Source organism: Rattus norvegicus, chromosome 2, assembly GCF_036323735.1.
Source record: "Rattus norvegicus strain BN/NHsdMcwi chromosome 2, GRCr8, whole genome shotgun sequence".
Taxonomy (NCBI): domain Eukaryota; kingdom Metazoa; phylum Chordata; class Mammalia; order Rodentia; family Muridae; genus Rattus; species Rattus norvegicus.
Genome location: NC_086020.1, coordinates 94,214,125 through 94,227,946, shown reverse-complemented (window position 1 = coordinate 94,227,946; position 13,822 = coordinate 94,214,125). Strand labels below are relative to the sequence as shown.

At 46.1% G+C, this 13,822-nt stretch overlaps 1 protein-coding gene across 2 annotated transcripts in view; it reads right to left on the bottom strand.

Annotated features, from left to right (window-relative positions):
- Positions 1-13,822, bottom strand: part of Zfp704 (zinc finger protein 704) — a 187,863-nt gene that overhangs the window by 39,125 nt on the left and 134,916 nt on the right. For both annotated transcript variants that reach the window (XM_039103595.2, XM_039103596.2), the window contains exon 3: positions 2,753-2,856. In XM_039103595.2, the coding sequence (XP_038959523.1) occupies positions 2,753-2,856 (104 nt within the window). The remainder of the gene's footprint in view (positions 1-2,752; positions 2,857-13,822) is intronic.

Genomic DNA, 13,822 nt, shown 5'->3' with positions numbered 1-13,822 from the left:
CTAGTAAGTGACCCTGGCTGGCCAAGGTCAGAGCATGTAGGTCCTCCACTGTGAGCACCCTCTTTCCTCTGTGGCCGAGCCGGGTGGCGTCAGACTTTACTGGCAGTGCCTACAGACTAGACTGGTGCCCAGCTGAAGTCTGATGCAAAGGTTTCTTCCTGCTAATGTCAGAGCAGATTTACTTTATCTTTCAAGATGCCCAAACTTAATTAGCATTTATATAAATTCTACTTTCTTTCTGGATAGTTTCTCTTCCATATTTATGTGCATTGTGAATATATTAAAACTAATTATGAGGGGGGAGGAGAAAAATCCCAAAATGCCTCATTAAAAAAATACTATTAATGTCTGTGTAATTATTCATGCAGCGAAGATGACTAGTAGACTAGCATTTGTGGGAAATCATGACCCTTATCTAATTAATTATAGATTTCCAGCAAATTCCTCAACTGCATCAAGCAAAAAGTTGAGTAGAAGTCACTGAGTTTGGAGCTGAAGTGCTACAGAAGCTGCCGTTTCACGGTGGCGAGCCTCTGCCACAATTAAACAGTCATTTATACTCCCCTGCTAGCATCACAAAGTGACTTAGCAGTTCCTTCCTGCAGACTGATGGCAGAGATGGATGGATGCAGTGACCTCCTCAAACTATCGTGAAGTGTGAAAACCAGCGGCTTCCTCGAGTACCCTATCTCACACTTGTACAATAAAATCAAGGCGGCAGTGCTGTACGACAGTGCTGCACACACGTGCTGTACACACGTGGTGCCTCATCGTGACGGGGCAGCTGAACTGCTTTTGAAAACTAGCCGTTCTCGCAGTGTGCTACACCAGTGCGTCGGCTTCCCAGCTTGTGAAGTCTCCCTTCAGTCTTTAACCGGGAAGACAAATACAGCAAGGACTGTTTCTTAGGCTACAGCATCTCCTTATGTTGAGTATGAGTCAAAGATGCCTATGGGCCCAGCTGGGTTCTCACCTATTTGCAAAGCTACCTCCTAATGGAACAAGGCAGGCATAGAATAAGACCATAACAGCTTCTGCAAACTCACTGATACACCATAATTCTGGAGAACGACGCTATTCTTCCAAAAACTAGTGACCTTGTTATTATAAATTGCACCCCTTGCTTAAAAATTTGTTTCCTTTTGCAAACCAGTGGGAGACATCAAATTTAGTAGTTAAGTAGTTATTTTTAAAAGTTTTTATTTATATGTTTATTTGTTTATTTTTGAGGCAGGGTCTCTGTGTAGGCCAGCTCATCCACCCACCCACCCATCCATCCATCCATCCATCCATCCATCCATCCATCCATCCATCCATCCATCCATCCATCCATCCATAGGCAGGGTCTCTCTCTGTATACCAGGCTGGCCTCATCAATTCACAGAGACCCACCTACCTTTGGCCCTGAGATGAGAAGCACGTGCCGTGCCCTCACGCCCAGGTAAGGACATTGTGTTATTTTTAAACCACAGGTGAGCAATGGCACACTCTTGTTGCTGAGCTAACAGAAATTTGCAATTGAAAAATCAAAAGGCTTATTTTAATTTTAACCTTTAAGTACAAAGTAACAATAGAAATGGTCTCAAAAAATTGTATAATAAAAGTGATTAATTTTAAGCATTCGAACTCTTTCCTAGAATTTTTTTTACAGGGGGGGGGGGTTCCAGTTTTACCTCCAGCCATGCTGCCTGGGTGAGAAAGGCAAATCCGGGTATTTGTCGAGAGCTTCCCAAAGGCCACTAGGCGAGAATGGCCACTTCATCTCAACACATGTGCTTATGCGGTATCTATAAGTTCATCTGTGTATGTCTATATTTAAATGCACATACTCACACACACACATGCGTGTATGCTGCCTGGTACCCCAAACCCAAGTTTCCACGGTCTGTGCGGATCCCTTCAGATGCTCTCTCATGGCCTCAGAATACAGATTTCTAGCCAGGCATGCAGGGCCTGTCATGACAAAGTGCCTAGTCTCATCCATCCACCTTCTCCCCCACTGTCTGCTTCCCCGATTTATCAGGCAGATGAAATGAAGCACGATCAGAAAGGCAGTCCTGGAATGGAGAAGACAGGAACTAGAAATACAGTTCTGCCATTTAGAAGTCAATCCACACATGCCTTGGCTCTGGCTTACTTATCTGTAGAGCAGTGGTAACAGCATCTCATACACTTGTTGGTAGAAAGATAATGAAATAGAGCAAGCAGCAGAGACAGCAAGTCAGTGCTCAGTCAATGTGCTAGCTATTAACAAGGCCGTGACTGACAGCATTTCCCCCCAAGAGACTGTACTCTCTAGGAGTATGGCCACTATTTATACTCTGTTGAGGTATTCACATCTTCCAGGTAGTATCTGATAAGTACACAGTGAACTCTCTTTCGTTATGAAGTATGTGGTAATGCTTTTATAAACTACTCAACCTTCACTGGTCCAATCAAAAGGAAATTATGCTGGGAAAACAAGTTCCTTAGACCATTCTCCAGTTACCGGGAAAAAGGCACATAAGTACGACACAGATATGTCCTAAAACGGAGTAAACAAGTGGCAGAGCTTGGTAACTGAGCTGCCTAGGTGAGCACAGCAGAATCCTGGGAGAGGAGGAAGGAGAGGCTGCTGGCCTAGGGTCTCTATTTCCTACACATTCCCTGATTGAAACTAACTGTTTATTGGGAGGAATGAAATTCCTAGGAGAGAGAGGTCATGCTCTTGGTGCTAATGGGCACATTCCCACAGTCCATACTCCAGACTCACCATTAGGTCGCACAGGAGGGCTTCGGACCAAAGGGCTGGTTGACAAGCTGGTCAATACCATGGCCGCAGTCACCTTGTCCATGTCCAGTTCCTCTGAAGATTTCCTGTAAAACAGTAAGAAATGCTGTCTGTCTGGGCTCACTCTATCCACGGAGGACAAACAAGCCATTACAGGCCACCACATACACTTTCTAATGAATCCTCAGAGAAAAATCCAACGTTGTGTGAGTTGATTTATGGATAAGAGGCCAAGAGATCCAACTGAAGCCATATGCACCAGAAAGAAGAGGGCAGGGTACCTTCATTCATAACTACCTGTTGGGTGTGCTGACGAGCCAGACACATGCTGCTGCAGGTGCTGGCAATGCTGAACGAGACAGACAAACCACCCAGAACAGACAGCCCTGTGCCAATGTTTCTCCTTTATTCTACGTGGAGATGAGTCACTGAACACTTTCAGCGGGCCCATGCACATAACAGGGCAAATACATGTAGACAAAGCTGGGCCAGCACCATGCAGAATGGAGTTTAGGAAAGGCAGAACAGAAAAGGAAGGTGGCGAGATCACTGACAGGATACAGATGAAAAGAATGGTGGTTGGGAGTAGGATGGGGCTGTGATTGTAGGGCTGGTGGGGGGAAGTGGTATCTGGATGGCTCTAGTATCAGCATGAGTACTCCCAAGAGCCTCCACTGACAGGGCAGCAACCAAGCAAGAGAAGCATTCAGAGGTGTTTAAACCCGAGAATCCCCCACTGCACTTTACACGGTGTGCATGTGTGTACTTTATGTAAGTGGGTGGGTGGGTGGGTGGAGGGGCTGTGTTCATGCATATGAAGGTCCCAGGTTCACGTTGGGAGTCTTCCTGTATACCTCGTCTACCTTCTTCACTGAGGCAGGGTGCTGCCAGCCAGCTTGCTCAGGACTGCCCACCTATATATACCTTTGGAGGCTGGAGTCACAGGTGAGCACCTGACAGCTAGGTTTCTAAGGTTCTGAACCCTGGCGCTCTCACCACTGAGCAATCTCAGCTCTCACGCCTGGTTCTCATTTTATTTTCCACATCTTACTCAAGGTCGAGAGAGCGTGGGAACATCTATGATTACTGAGCGAGACCACAAGGTTGTTCTCATTTAATTCTGGCCAGTTAACCAAGAAGGTGTAAGATAGCCATCATGGTGACTAGAGTCAGCTTGCGTAAGCTTATTTCTACGGAGAAGATAAATCTGAGAGGCAAACATTTATGTGGTACACTGACATAAAGTAAATGACACTCCCTCCCGGGAGACGAACATCTTCCAATTAGGGAGCAGTGTGTCAGGAAGCACAGCAGCGGATTAATAAGCTGTATCTGCAGATGGACTGTCACACTGACAAATGTGGCTTCCTTCACAGGTGTGCTGCAGATCTGTAAAGGCTGAGAACCAGAGGCCTGAACGCTTCACATCACTGCTTCACAGCTGAGCGGAGGGAAAAGCTTTCACTTGCACAGGATGCCGGGAAGGGTGCTGACTGAGATGGTTAAGCTCCTCTTCTTGAAGGGACTTAGAATCGTATGGCAACAAACCTCTAAGGCCACCTGAGAGGAACTTACTAGGTTAGGTGAACTGAGGTAGAGACTGACCTTAAATGTGTGCTGAGACATTCTACAGCTTGGAGGCTGGAATTACTCAAAGGGAGAAAGCTAGCTGAGAAGAACCATCTATCATTCTTTGCTTCCCTGCCTCAGATACGATGGGACGTCTGTCTCAAGCTCCCCTGCATGACTTCTCTACAGTTAAGGCTGTACTCTCAAACTGGGGCCAAAATAAATGCTCCTCTTGGCTAGTTTCCTCAGGTATTTTTGTCATAGCAACAGGATGAGCAACTGACTGTTAACTAGTTTCATCGTGAAGTTACAGAAAAGTAGTTTGACTTCCTGATTTCCACAATGGTACTAAATTATTATGTGTATTATACTTCTTCCAATGCAAGGTACCAGAGGACGGAAACCTTTGAAATTTTCCTGTAAAATTCTTCTCAAAGTCCCTATGTGCTTACTCCCTAAACTGTTCCATCAAAAGGTAAATCATTTCTTTCATGCCTGGCAAATAAAAATACTTCTATAAGCAAGCAGGAAGCGGGACCATAAATTGCTTCTGTGGAAACTTAAAAGACAATGGCACAAGCTCAGAGGCAGAAAACCCTGCATACACACTCAGCTGCCGCCACACAAATTTTCTATTCACCACGGTGTACAGGAGCCTAACAGCCAGCAAATGGTGATGCTGGTTTCCTACAGAGAAGCAACACCAGGAAAGGAGGTAAACCGTCTTCATGCTCCCTCTTGAGGGTTGTGCGATCTCAGATTCCTTATGTAGTCATGGTAACAGAGTAGGAAAAAGGAGAAAGGAGGCTTTCAGAGCCATGGAGGTCTTCCTCCCTACTCCATGGTTGGCCAGTTTGAAGACAGGCATGATGCTTGATTGGTCTGCAACTGTGGTGTAACCTCATGTGGTATAACATGTCCTGATCAGGCCTTGAACCTGAGCCAGTCCGTAGGCCAGGCCTGCTGGCGGGGGACCAGCTGCCAGGCTTTTGTCTTGGGCAGGAGGCTGAGGAAGGAGCTATCCATCCTGGAAATCTAGACGTGCCCTCTTCTCTCCTTACCTTTCTGCCTACCACTGAGTCTAGTTCCTGGTCTCTCAAAATCGTGAGATAAATGGATTCTTATGTGCTTCTGTCAGGCATCTGATGACAGCAATGAGAAAATACACAACCAACACACTGTTATTTACAAAAGTTCTAAAACCAGGACGAGAGGAGCAGGCACCTGGCACTCAGAAGGCCACACTAGAGGACAGGAAGGTGCTGCTACATGCCCTCCCCCAGTTTCCAACAGTAAGTACTTGTTGGACATCCGTCCACATCCATCTCGGTTTCAGAGTCTCTTTCCACTAATTCTTTTTGCATGATTTTCAAAGGTGTTTATATTTTTTAACGTAAGGTAAACATTTTGTTTTAGAGGTCTAGCTGACAATTCAAATATTTAATGGCTCTGATGGAAGGCCATGTGCCCTGGTCAGGCACACATCACACCAGTTATAGACCAGGTCGGTGAGGTCCAGGATGGAAGTTTCTTTCATGTTGGCTAGCTCCTCAGAGCTTGAAGGTGCTAGGGAGGCTGTTGGGGAGAGCTGTCAACAGCCTCACCCCTTTGCAGACTGAAATCTATACTACTGACTAGAGGGGCAGCACGTACCCACAAGTACTGTACAAGATTGCAAAGGCTTATGGGAGCAACCAACCACCTTCTGTTAGAACTGGGAGGAGGTCAGAGACACCAGTGGGGAGGTGACGGCGGCTGCTTCTGAGTGACAGTGCTGACAGTCTATGACACTGTCTATGACGTCTATGGACACTGCTCCTGTCAGCACCCTTGGTGGTGGACAGCAGGAGCTATAGAGAACCAGCCAGGGAAAGGACTGCAAGTGACTGCTGAATGCTCAGTCACAAGTGGGCTGTCTCTGTCACTCTCCCCAAGGCTCAGAGAACACTGTGGAAAGAGAGGATGGGGATGGGCAGCCATGAGGACGTGCATAAAAGATAGGAGAGGGGTGGGGCTGGCAAGACCCACACCCTCCAAAGAACCAAAGGTTGCTGGAAGAAGAGACTTTTTCCTAGAGCTAAACCTCTGGTAAGATACTCATGGTCCTGCCAATAACCTCTCGCTCATGTCTCTAAGTGCCCCCAATGATTACCTCACCAAATAAACACATACATAAAATTTAAATCTAGAAAAGTACAAAGAAAAAAAGACATTAAAGTAGACATTAAAGTGGAACTTACCAGGAAGAACTATCAAGGAGAGGGGGATGGAGAAGGCAGTGGGCTTAAACATAATTCAAGTACATTATATACATGTAGGAAAATGTTATCGTGAAATCTGTTATTCTGTGTAACTGCTAAGTGCTAATAAAATATTAAAAAACAAAAATCAGAAAGCTAGTTTATGTGTATTTTAAAGTGAGAAGCAGTAGAGAGCACACCACTATAAACTATGCATTTATTTTACACATCACTTTAAACCATGCATTTATATTTTACTACTAGTACGTTTCAAAGTAATTAGTGATCCTCATAAAGCAGATTTCCGATGAGGAGGAGGAAGAGGAAGAAGAAGAGAAGGGGAGGAGGAAGAGGAGGAAGACAATGATGACGAATTAGTGTAAGCAAGTATCTTTATGCCTGTTGAGCTTTTGCAGACTCTGGACACAGAGTCTCACTCTGTTTTCCTTGCTGGCTTGAAACTTACTGTTTAGATGGGCTGGCCTTGAACACTGCTGCGATCCTCCTGCCTCTGCCTCCAGAGTGCAGGGATCATAGGTGTACGCCACAGCCACTAGCTAACGCACGTGTTTATTTATCTGGACTACCTTCATGCGTCCCATTAGTTACCAGAGGTCACCACCGACAAAGTCAAAGGGGTGTATGCTAATGATCACTTAACCCAGATTTCTCAAGAAGATTCTGGATCAAGTTATCAGATGCTACAGTGCTTGTGTGGTGTTTTTGTTTTTATCTTTGTTAATTTCTTTTCGTACTGTACTATCTAATTACTGATTAATTAGTGTTGCAGATTAAAGCCTTATAATTAACACTAAGAGATGATACATGAAGTAGGATCCGCTACAGTTGGAGAAAATTGCTGCATAGACTGCTGGTAGACTCGAGTAGCTGGAAGGGGGCACTTGGGGTCAGAATAAATACCTTCTTTTAATTTGAAATTGAATTGATTATTGCAGGCCACACCAATCCAACATTTGCTAAGGCAGAGACCTAACTAAAAGATAATTTCTCCTCCACACTCACCTTGAGGTTTATGGAACTTAGCAATACTTAGAATTACTGTTAAAGGAAGAGTAATCTCCATCACCATTTTATACATCATCCAGGCCAAGGAAAGAAGCCCTTACACTCTAGGGTGTCATGAACAATATTTATCTATAATTAGAGTGTTGTAGTAAGAACTAGAAATAAAGTTGGATAATACCTTCCTTAAATTAGTACAGATCTAGTTCCTGTCAACTACTAAAACCTGTTGTCTAGACTGGCCAATCACCTCTTCTGCTTTCAGCGCTGGGCTCGAACTCAGAGCTGTACATGTGAGGGGAGAGTTCAGCTGCTGCCGAGGCTCGTGAGTACCTGGAAACAAGGTCCAGAAGTGAAAACCCTTCTTCCAGGGAAGCTGAAGAATCTACACCCAGCCTTGGAATCCAGGAAGGTTTGACTAAGAGTTTGGGAAATCATATTTGGTAACCATTCATGTGATTAGGCACAAAAGCTTCTTTTTCTATAGGAATCCTCTAAGAAAAGTAATGGGTGCCATGATGGTTTGAATAAGCATGGCCCCCATAGGTGCCTATGTCTGAGTGATTACTCATCAGGAACTAGGGATACTTGAGGAGGACCAGGAGGTGTAGCCCTGCTGGAGTGGGTGTGGCCCTGCTGGAGTGGGTGTGGCCCTGCTGGAGTGGGTGTGGCCCTGCTGGAATGTGGGTCTGGTCAGCTTTGAGGTTTCACAAGCCCACAGGTCAGTGGCTCTCTTCCTGCTGAGTATGGTTCTGGATGTAGAACCCTCAGCTACTTCTCCAGTGTCACGTCTACCTTCATGCCACCATGCTCTTCTTCCACAATAATAATGAACTAACTTCGGAAACCTTACGCCAGCTCTAATTATACACTTTTCATAAAAGTTGCTGTGGTCATGGTCTCGTCACAACAGCAGAACAGTGACTAAGATAAATGTTAACATCTCTCATGTAGGTGCAGTCCACCAGTTTGTCTGAGATAGGAGTTACCGACAAACAATGTACAACAAACAATGGTGTAACAGTCCTGGGGACAGAGAAATGCCTTCCCGGGAGTCTCTCTTGCTTTCAGGATGGAGTCCAAAGTTCCACATGACAGACCTTGGTCCCCATGACCCGAATCAGTCACAGGGCAGTGCACGATGCCTTTTCCAGGGTTTGACCGTCCTCCCTAAGTAGTTAGGCCCTCTTCCCTAGACCTTGACTCCAGCTCCGCCCTCTGCTGGGAACTAGCTCCCCCTACTCTTGTCCACCTGCCCTCAATACTCAGTTCAGGACGACTGCTTCCTGCTGTCTGCTGCTCTGTCAGGCCGTCATGGTGTATGGAAAGCTTGCTGCATTTCCAGTATTTGCTCTCAGCCCCTGCACAGGACGGGGTTCACCCCCACTTGCATTTCTCTAACTCTCGACATCCCCAACCCTTGGCTTAGGTTAGTTCTTCATGAAGGTTTTGGGGACGGTGTTAGTGAAAGTCGCTGAGGGGTGACAGGCAGAGAGACCAAAACATCTAAAGGCTCTTGTGGTTATCTACTTTTACACCGTCATCTTGTTGGACTTGAGGGATTCTTTACTTCTGTCTTGTGAGAAGCAAAGGCTTTTAGCTTTTAAACAGATCACCCCCGGGGTCCTAACAAACAGCCAAACAAAACCCAACCTGGCCTACCTAGGCAACATTAATTTTTCTCCCATGTCTGTGATAATTTTTTGTATTTACAAATTCTCATGGATTCGTTGGTAAACTCTAGAATCTCAGCAAGACCATTATTAAATCAGGTCTCAAATCCGCTGAAAACAATCCCGTGTCATTAGCTGGACCCCTTGATGTAGTGAGGAGTCCCAGGAAGCACACAGCTTGGAGAAGCATCTCCAGCTTTCCTCAGAGGCTCTCTCACTGTGCGTGTCCGAAGCGTTTTCCTTACACCCAACATGGTCCTCCAGGAGTCACAGGCAGTCTGAAACCGTGTTCTCTCTGAACGTGTGGTCACAACAGGGACTGCCGCTTACACATCACATGGTGACAAAGAAGACCGGAGAGAACGTGACAAACTGCTGAGTTTATTTTGACAGCTGTACTTTGTGGATCTCCATGTATGTGCATCTGTGTCTGTGTGGGCTTGTGTCGTGTGTTTTGCAGTGCTTGCAACTTGGTAACAACCACGTGTCTGGGTCGTGTGTACACGTGTGCATGTATGAATCTCTGTGTGAGTTGGTGATCTGTGTCGAGTATCCGGATGTGTATGTGTTTGAGTCCTGTATGCATGTGAGTCTGTGCTTCTATTTCTGTTCTACTAGGACATTACTGTCCCCGGCTCTGCTTCCAGGAACAGCCGGCCTTTTCCTTTCTTCCCAGTTTCTTCTCTCCATCCCACTGAGGGTGTGCCCGCTATCCTCAAAAGTCCACAGAAGGCCGCCACTCTCTCCAGGAACCTCTTGGCTGGGCTGCCTCTGACCAGGCTGCTGTCTGTCTGGGCTGTCAGCCAGCTGACCCACAGTCCTGCCCTGTCAGCAGGGCCTGCCACTCATTGAGGAACAGCAGGTCTACTGTAATGGGAAGGCAGAGCCCTGTGTCATCCAGGAAGCCTGAAGTGATCAGTCTGCTCGCTGAAGAAATGTCCCAGATACCCTCAAGGAGAAAACTGTCATCAAAGCTGCATCTCTCCCTCATGGTCATGGTGGGCCATCCCTGATGTACTGTGTGGCTCATCATGTTATCACCTGGGGGCCTCAAGTCCACATGTGTCCAGCCAATGTAAAGAGCTGCCAGCCACAGTTTATGGAGAGAATCATTTATGCAGGGAACTGGAAGAAAACGAGTCCAGCGTTTGCTGGTTTGCCAACTTAACAACTATGGATAAAGTCACTCACTGTCCCCTAGACAAAAACAAACAACGAAGCCTGAGTAGGCTTAACAAGACAGCACTTCTTATTTCTGCCCTCCCTTACCTGTAACAGTAACTGCTCTGCAGACAACAAACTGAGCTCCTCTTAGCCACGACTAGCAGCCATTTCCCTTCCTGTCTATGTGAAGAGAGACCAGTCGTTTTCTGACCATACCACGGCAATAAACACCCAGGGAGCCTGAGTGGGACTCCCACTCCATCCAAAAGGCATGGGGCCATCCATGGGTGTCAGGAAGGGACTGGGAATGTACCTGTGGCTGAGCAACTGCCCTTCAGAGTGACCGTCTGTGCTGGGGAGAGAACTGCAGGCAGCAGTCCAATGGGCACACTCCTTCATGTGTCCTGGGCTGGGGGTGCCAGAGTCAATCCCTCCCAAGACACATATCTGGCTTCAAGGAAAGGAAAAGTATAACCCTTAAAAGAAGGGTTATATTTATTGTAAACTAAGGATGCTAGATTTCCACACGTACAACTTTAAATTGCCAGTGTGTAACGATATCACTGTCACATTCTACCAAGAAACAGACTTGGGGACTTTCTTAAAGGAAACAGCCAGCTGGCCAGGCCTGTCCAAGAGGTGGCCCACTATGATCCTCAGACATTACACCAGTGCTCCGTCCTGACCAGCTCCATCCTTACTTCTGACTTTTTCTCTCTTTGGGGGCAGGATCTCACTATGCGGCTCTGGAGGGCCTGGACACTCTGAAGTCCAGGCTCCTTCTGAGCTCAGAGATCTGCTTCTTCTCCTGAGTACTAGAATTATAGCACCCGTCATCCCACCTTGCCCACAGCTTGGTTCTCAACCGGAGGCATAGACATAATTTTCTGTGATTGAAATATTTATGTGAACTAAAACGCAATTTATTTCAGGTTCTACTTTTAATTTTGGTATCAATTTAAAATTATGTTATAATGAGAAGAATTTCTTTTTATTACACGTGTGGCTTGGTCTACATTAGTTTAAGTATAGTATTTAAAAGTTGGGAGTCAAGCTGGGTGGTAGCCCACACCTTTTAACCCCAGAACTCAGAAGGCAGAGGCAGTGGATCTCTGAGTTTGAGGCCAGCCTGGTCCCACAGAGGGGGTTTCAGAATAGCCAGGGATGCACAGAGAATCTCTGTCTCAAAAAAAAAAAAAATTCCTAAGAGAACAGAGAAGACATCAATAACGAATGAACTAAATTATAGGTTGTTTACCCATTATTAAACCCTCCCCTTTGTTTGAGACCAGCTATCACTATGTAGCCTCGTAGAGCAGACTGGCCTCAAACTCACAGATATCCCTTGCCTTTACCTCCCAAGTTCTAGGATTAAAGGTGGCCAGCTGGTATCTACATTTAAAATCCTTTTCAATAATATTCTCACGATGTAGTTAAGGTGTTTTTATTCTTTAAAGCCATGCTTTATTTTAGGTAGAACAGTAGACTTTATGGTTAAATAACACCATAATAAGATGGCTTAATAGACCTTTACACATACGAAAAAGGGGTTTGAAACCCCTCCCTCAAAACAAACCCTTTAAATCTCCTTTTCTAAGTGGGCCAAGGTAACACATACTCCGTGGCTAGTTCTGTCTGCACTGTCCATCAGTGGAATTGAGAAGAGAGTCCAACTTTCACAGTGGCCTCAGCAGAATGGACTCTACTCTTCAAGCTGATTAGCTGTGCCTACTTGAAATGTTTGTCTTCAGTTTGAGACCAAGGAGTCTTGGCTGAATAGTTTTATGTCAATATGATATAATCATTTGACAAAGGGAACCTCAAGTTGAAAAAAAAAATGCCTTTACCAGCTTGGTCCTGCACAAGCCTGTGAGGCATCTTCTGGCTTGAAGACTGATGTGGGAGGGCCCAGCTCACTGAGGCAGCCCTAACCCTGGGCGGGTGGTCCCAGGAGCTATGAGAAAGGTGACTGAGCCAACCGGTAAGCAGCACGCACCACGGCCTCTGCCTCCAGGTCCCTACCTTGAGTCCTGACTTCCCTAGTGACGAGGTGTGACCTGGGAGTTTTAGCTGAAATGAATCTTTTCCTCCCTACGCTGCATTTGGGTCATGGCATTTTATCATAGCAATAAAACCCTGACTGAGGCCTAGCCAAACAGTGCCGAAAGTGGCCCTCTTTTCTCAGGTTTGAATTACAAGTTATTTTATTTCTTTTTTAAAAAAAGATTTATTTATTTATTATATGTAAGTACACCGTAGCTGTCTTCAGACACACCAGAAGAGGGCATCAGGTCTCATTCAGATGGCTGTGAGCCACCATGTGGTTGCTGGAATCTGAACTCAGAGCAGTTAGCCTTAACCACTGAGCCATCTCTCCGGCCCCCATTATTTCTGACTCTTATTTGGTTGGCTGTGCTGCTCAAGTGCCAAGTACTGTGTCAGCAAGCCCTGCGGTTATCAGCGTTTCCCCAGTGGCGCCGGAATGGCCCGTCCGGGGAAGCACCTGTTTGGCTGTGCAGGATTCTCATGCACGCACCTTACTGGACACACATTACTGGCTCTGTTGTCTGTGGTTTCCATTGTTATTTTAATCATGTCACTAACATCCATTTACACTAATCCATACAGCCATTTTTGACAGCTAATCAATTGGGCGGTAAATCTGTACGTGCCTCTTTCGCTGAAAATGGCCATTCTATCGATCTTTATATTTGATCAGAATAGCACCGCTCGAACGCTATGCAATCACCTTCACCAAAGACAGAAGCATCGCACATGGAGCTGTGCCTACCAAGTATGGCTTCCCCAGAGCGAATGGCTGGGGAAGGATCTAACGCCATCAGAAACACAAGGGAAAGGTTATGGCTGGACACACGGCCCAGTTCCACATCCAGTTCCCCATAACGGGGTGGATGAGTACAGCTTAGTGATGCTAAACAGGGTTCAGGCTAAAGCCAAGGGTTGGATGCAGCCTGGGGAGAGAAAAGCACCACAGCTTCTGCCTCCATTTCCTGAGAACGATAGATGGAGCTGTGAGCTTAGGACGCAGGGTTAATACTTCATGCTAAAGGTGTCACCATGTTCAGCTGTATGGCTCTCAGGGGGCCAGACTGTTTCCACCTATGCTGACCATCTTCACTCATGTAGGCCATTACGCCGCTGCGGAAGGAGCCCAGAAGTACTTGCTGTGATAATATGTTGACTGAACTACGGGGAGCTTGCCCGCCCGCTCCATGTATCTTTCCATTCTACGCTACTAGAAAGTTCCAGATATCTGAAATGCAAACCGGCCTCTATTAGTATAAAGCTTGGTGCTTGCCTGTCTTCTGTTTTCGAGTCCTTTCAGAGGATTTCTACTATTTCCAGCATTACCTCTCACCTTA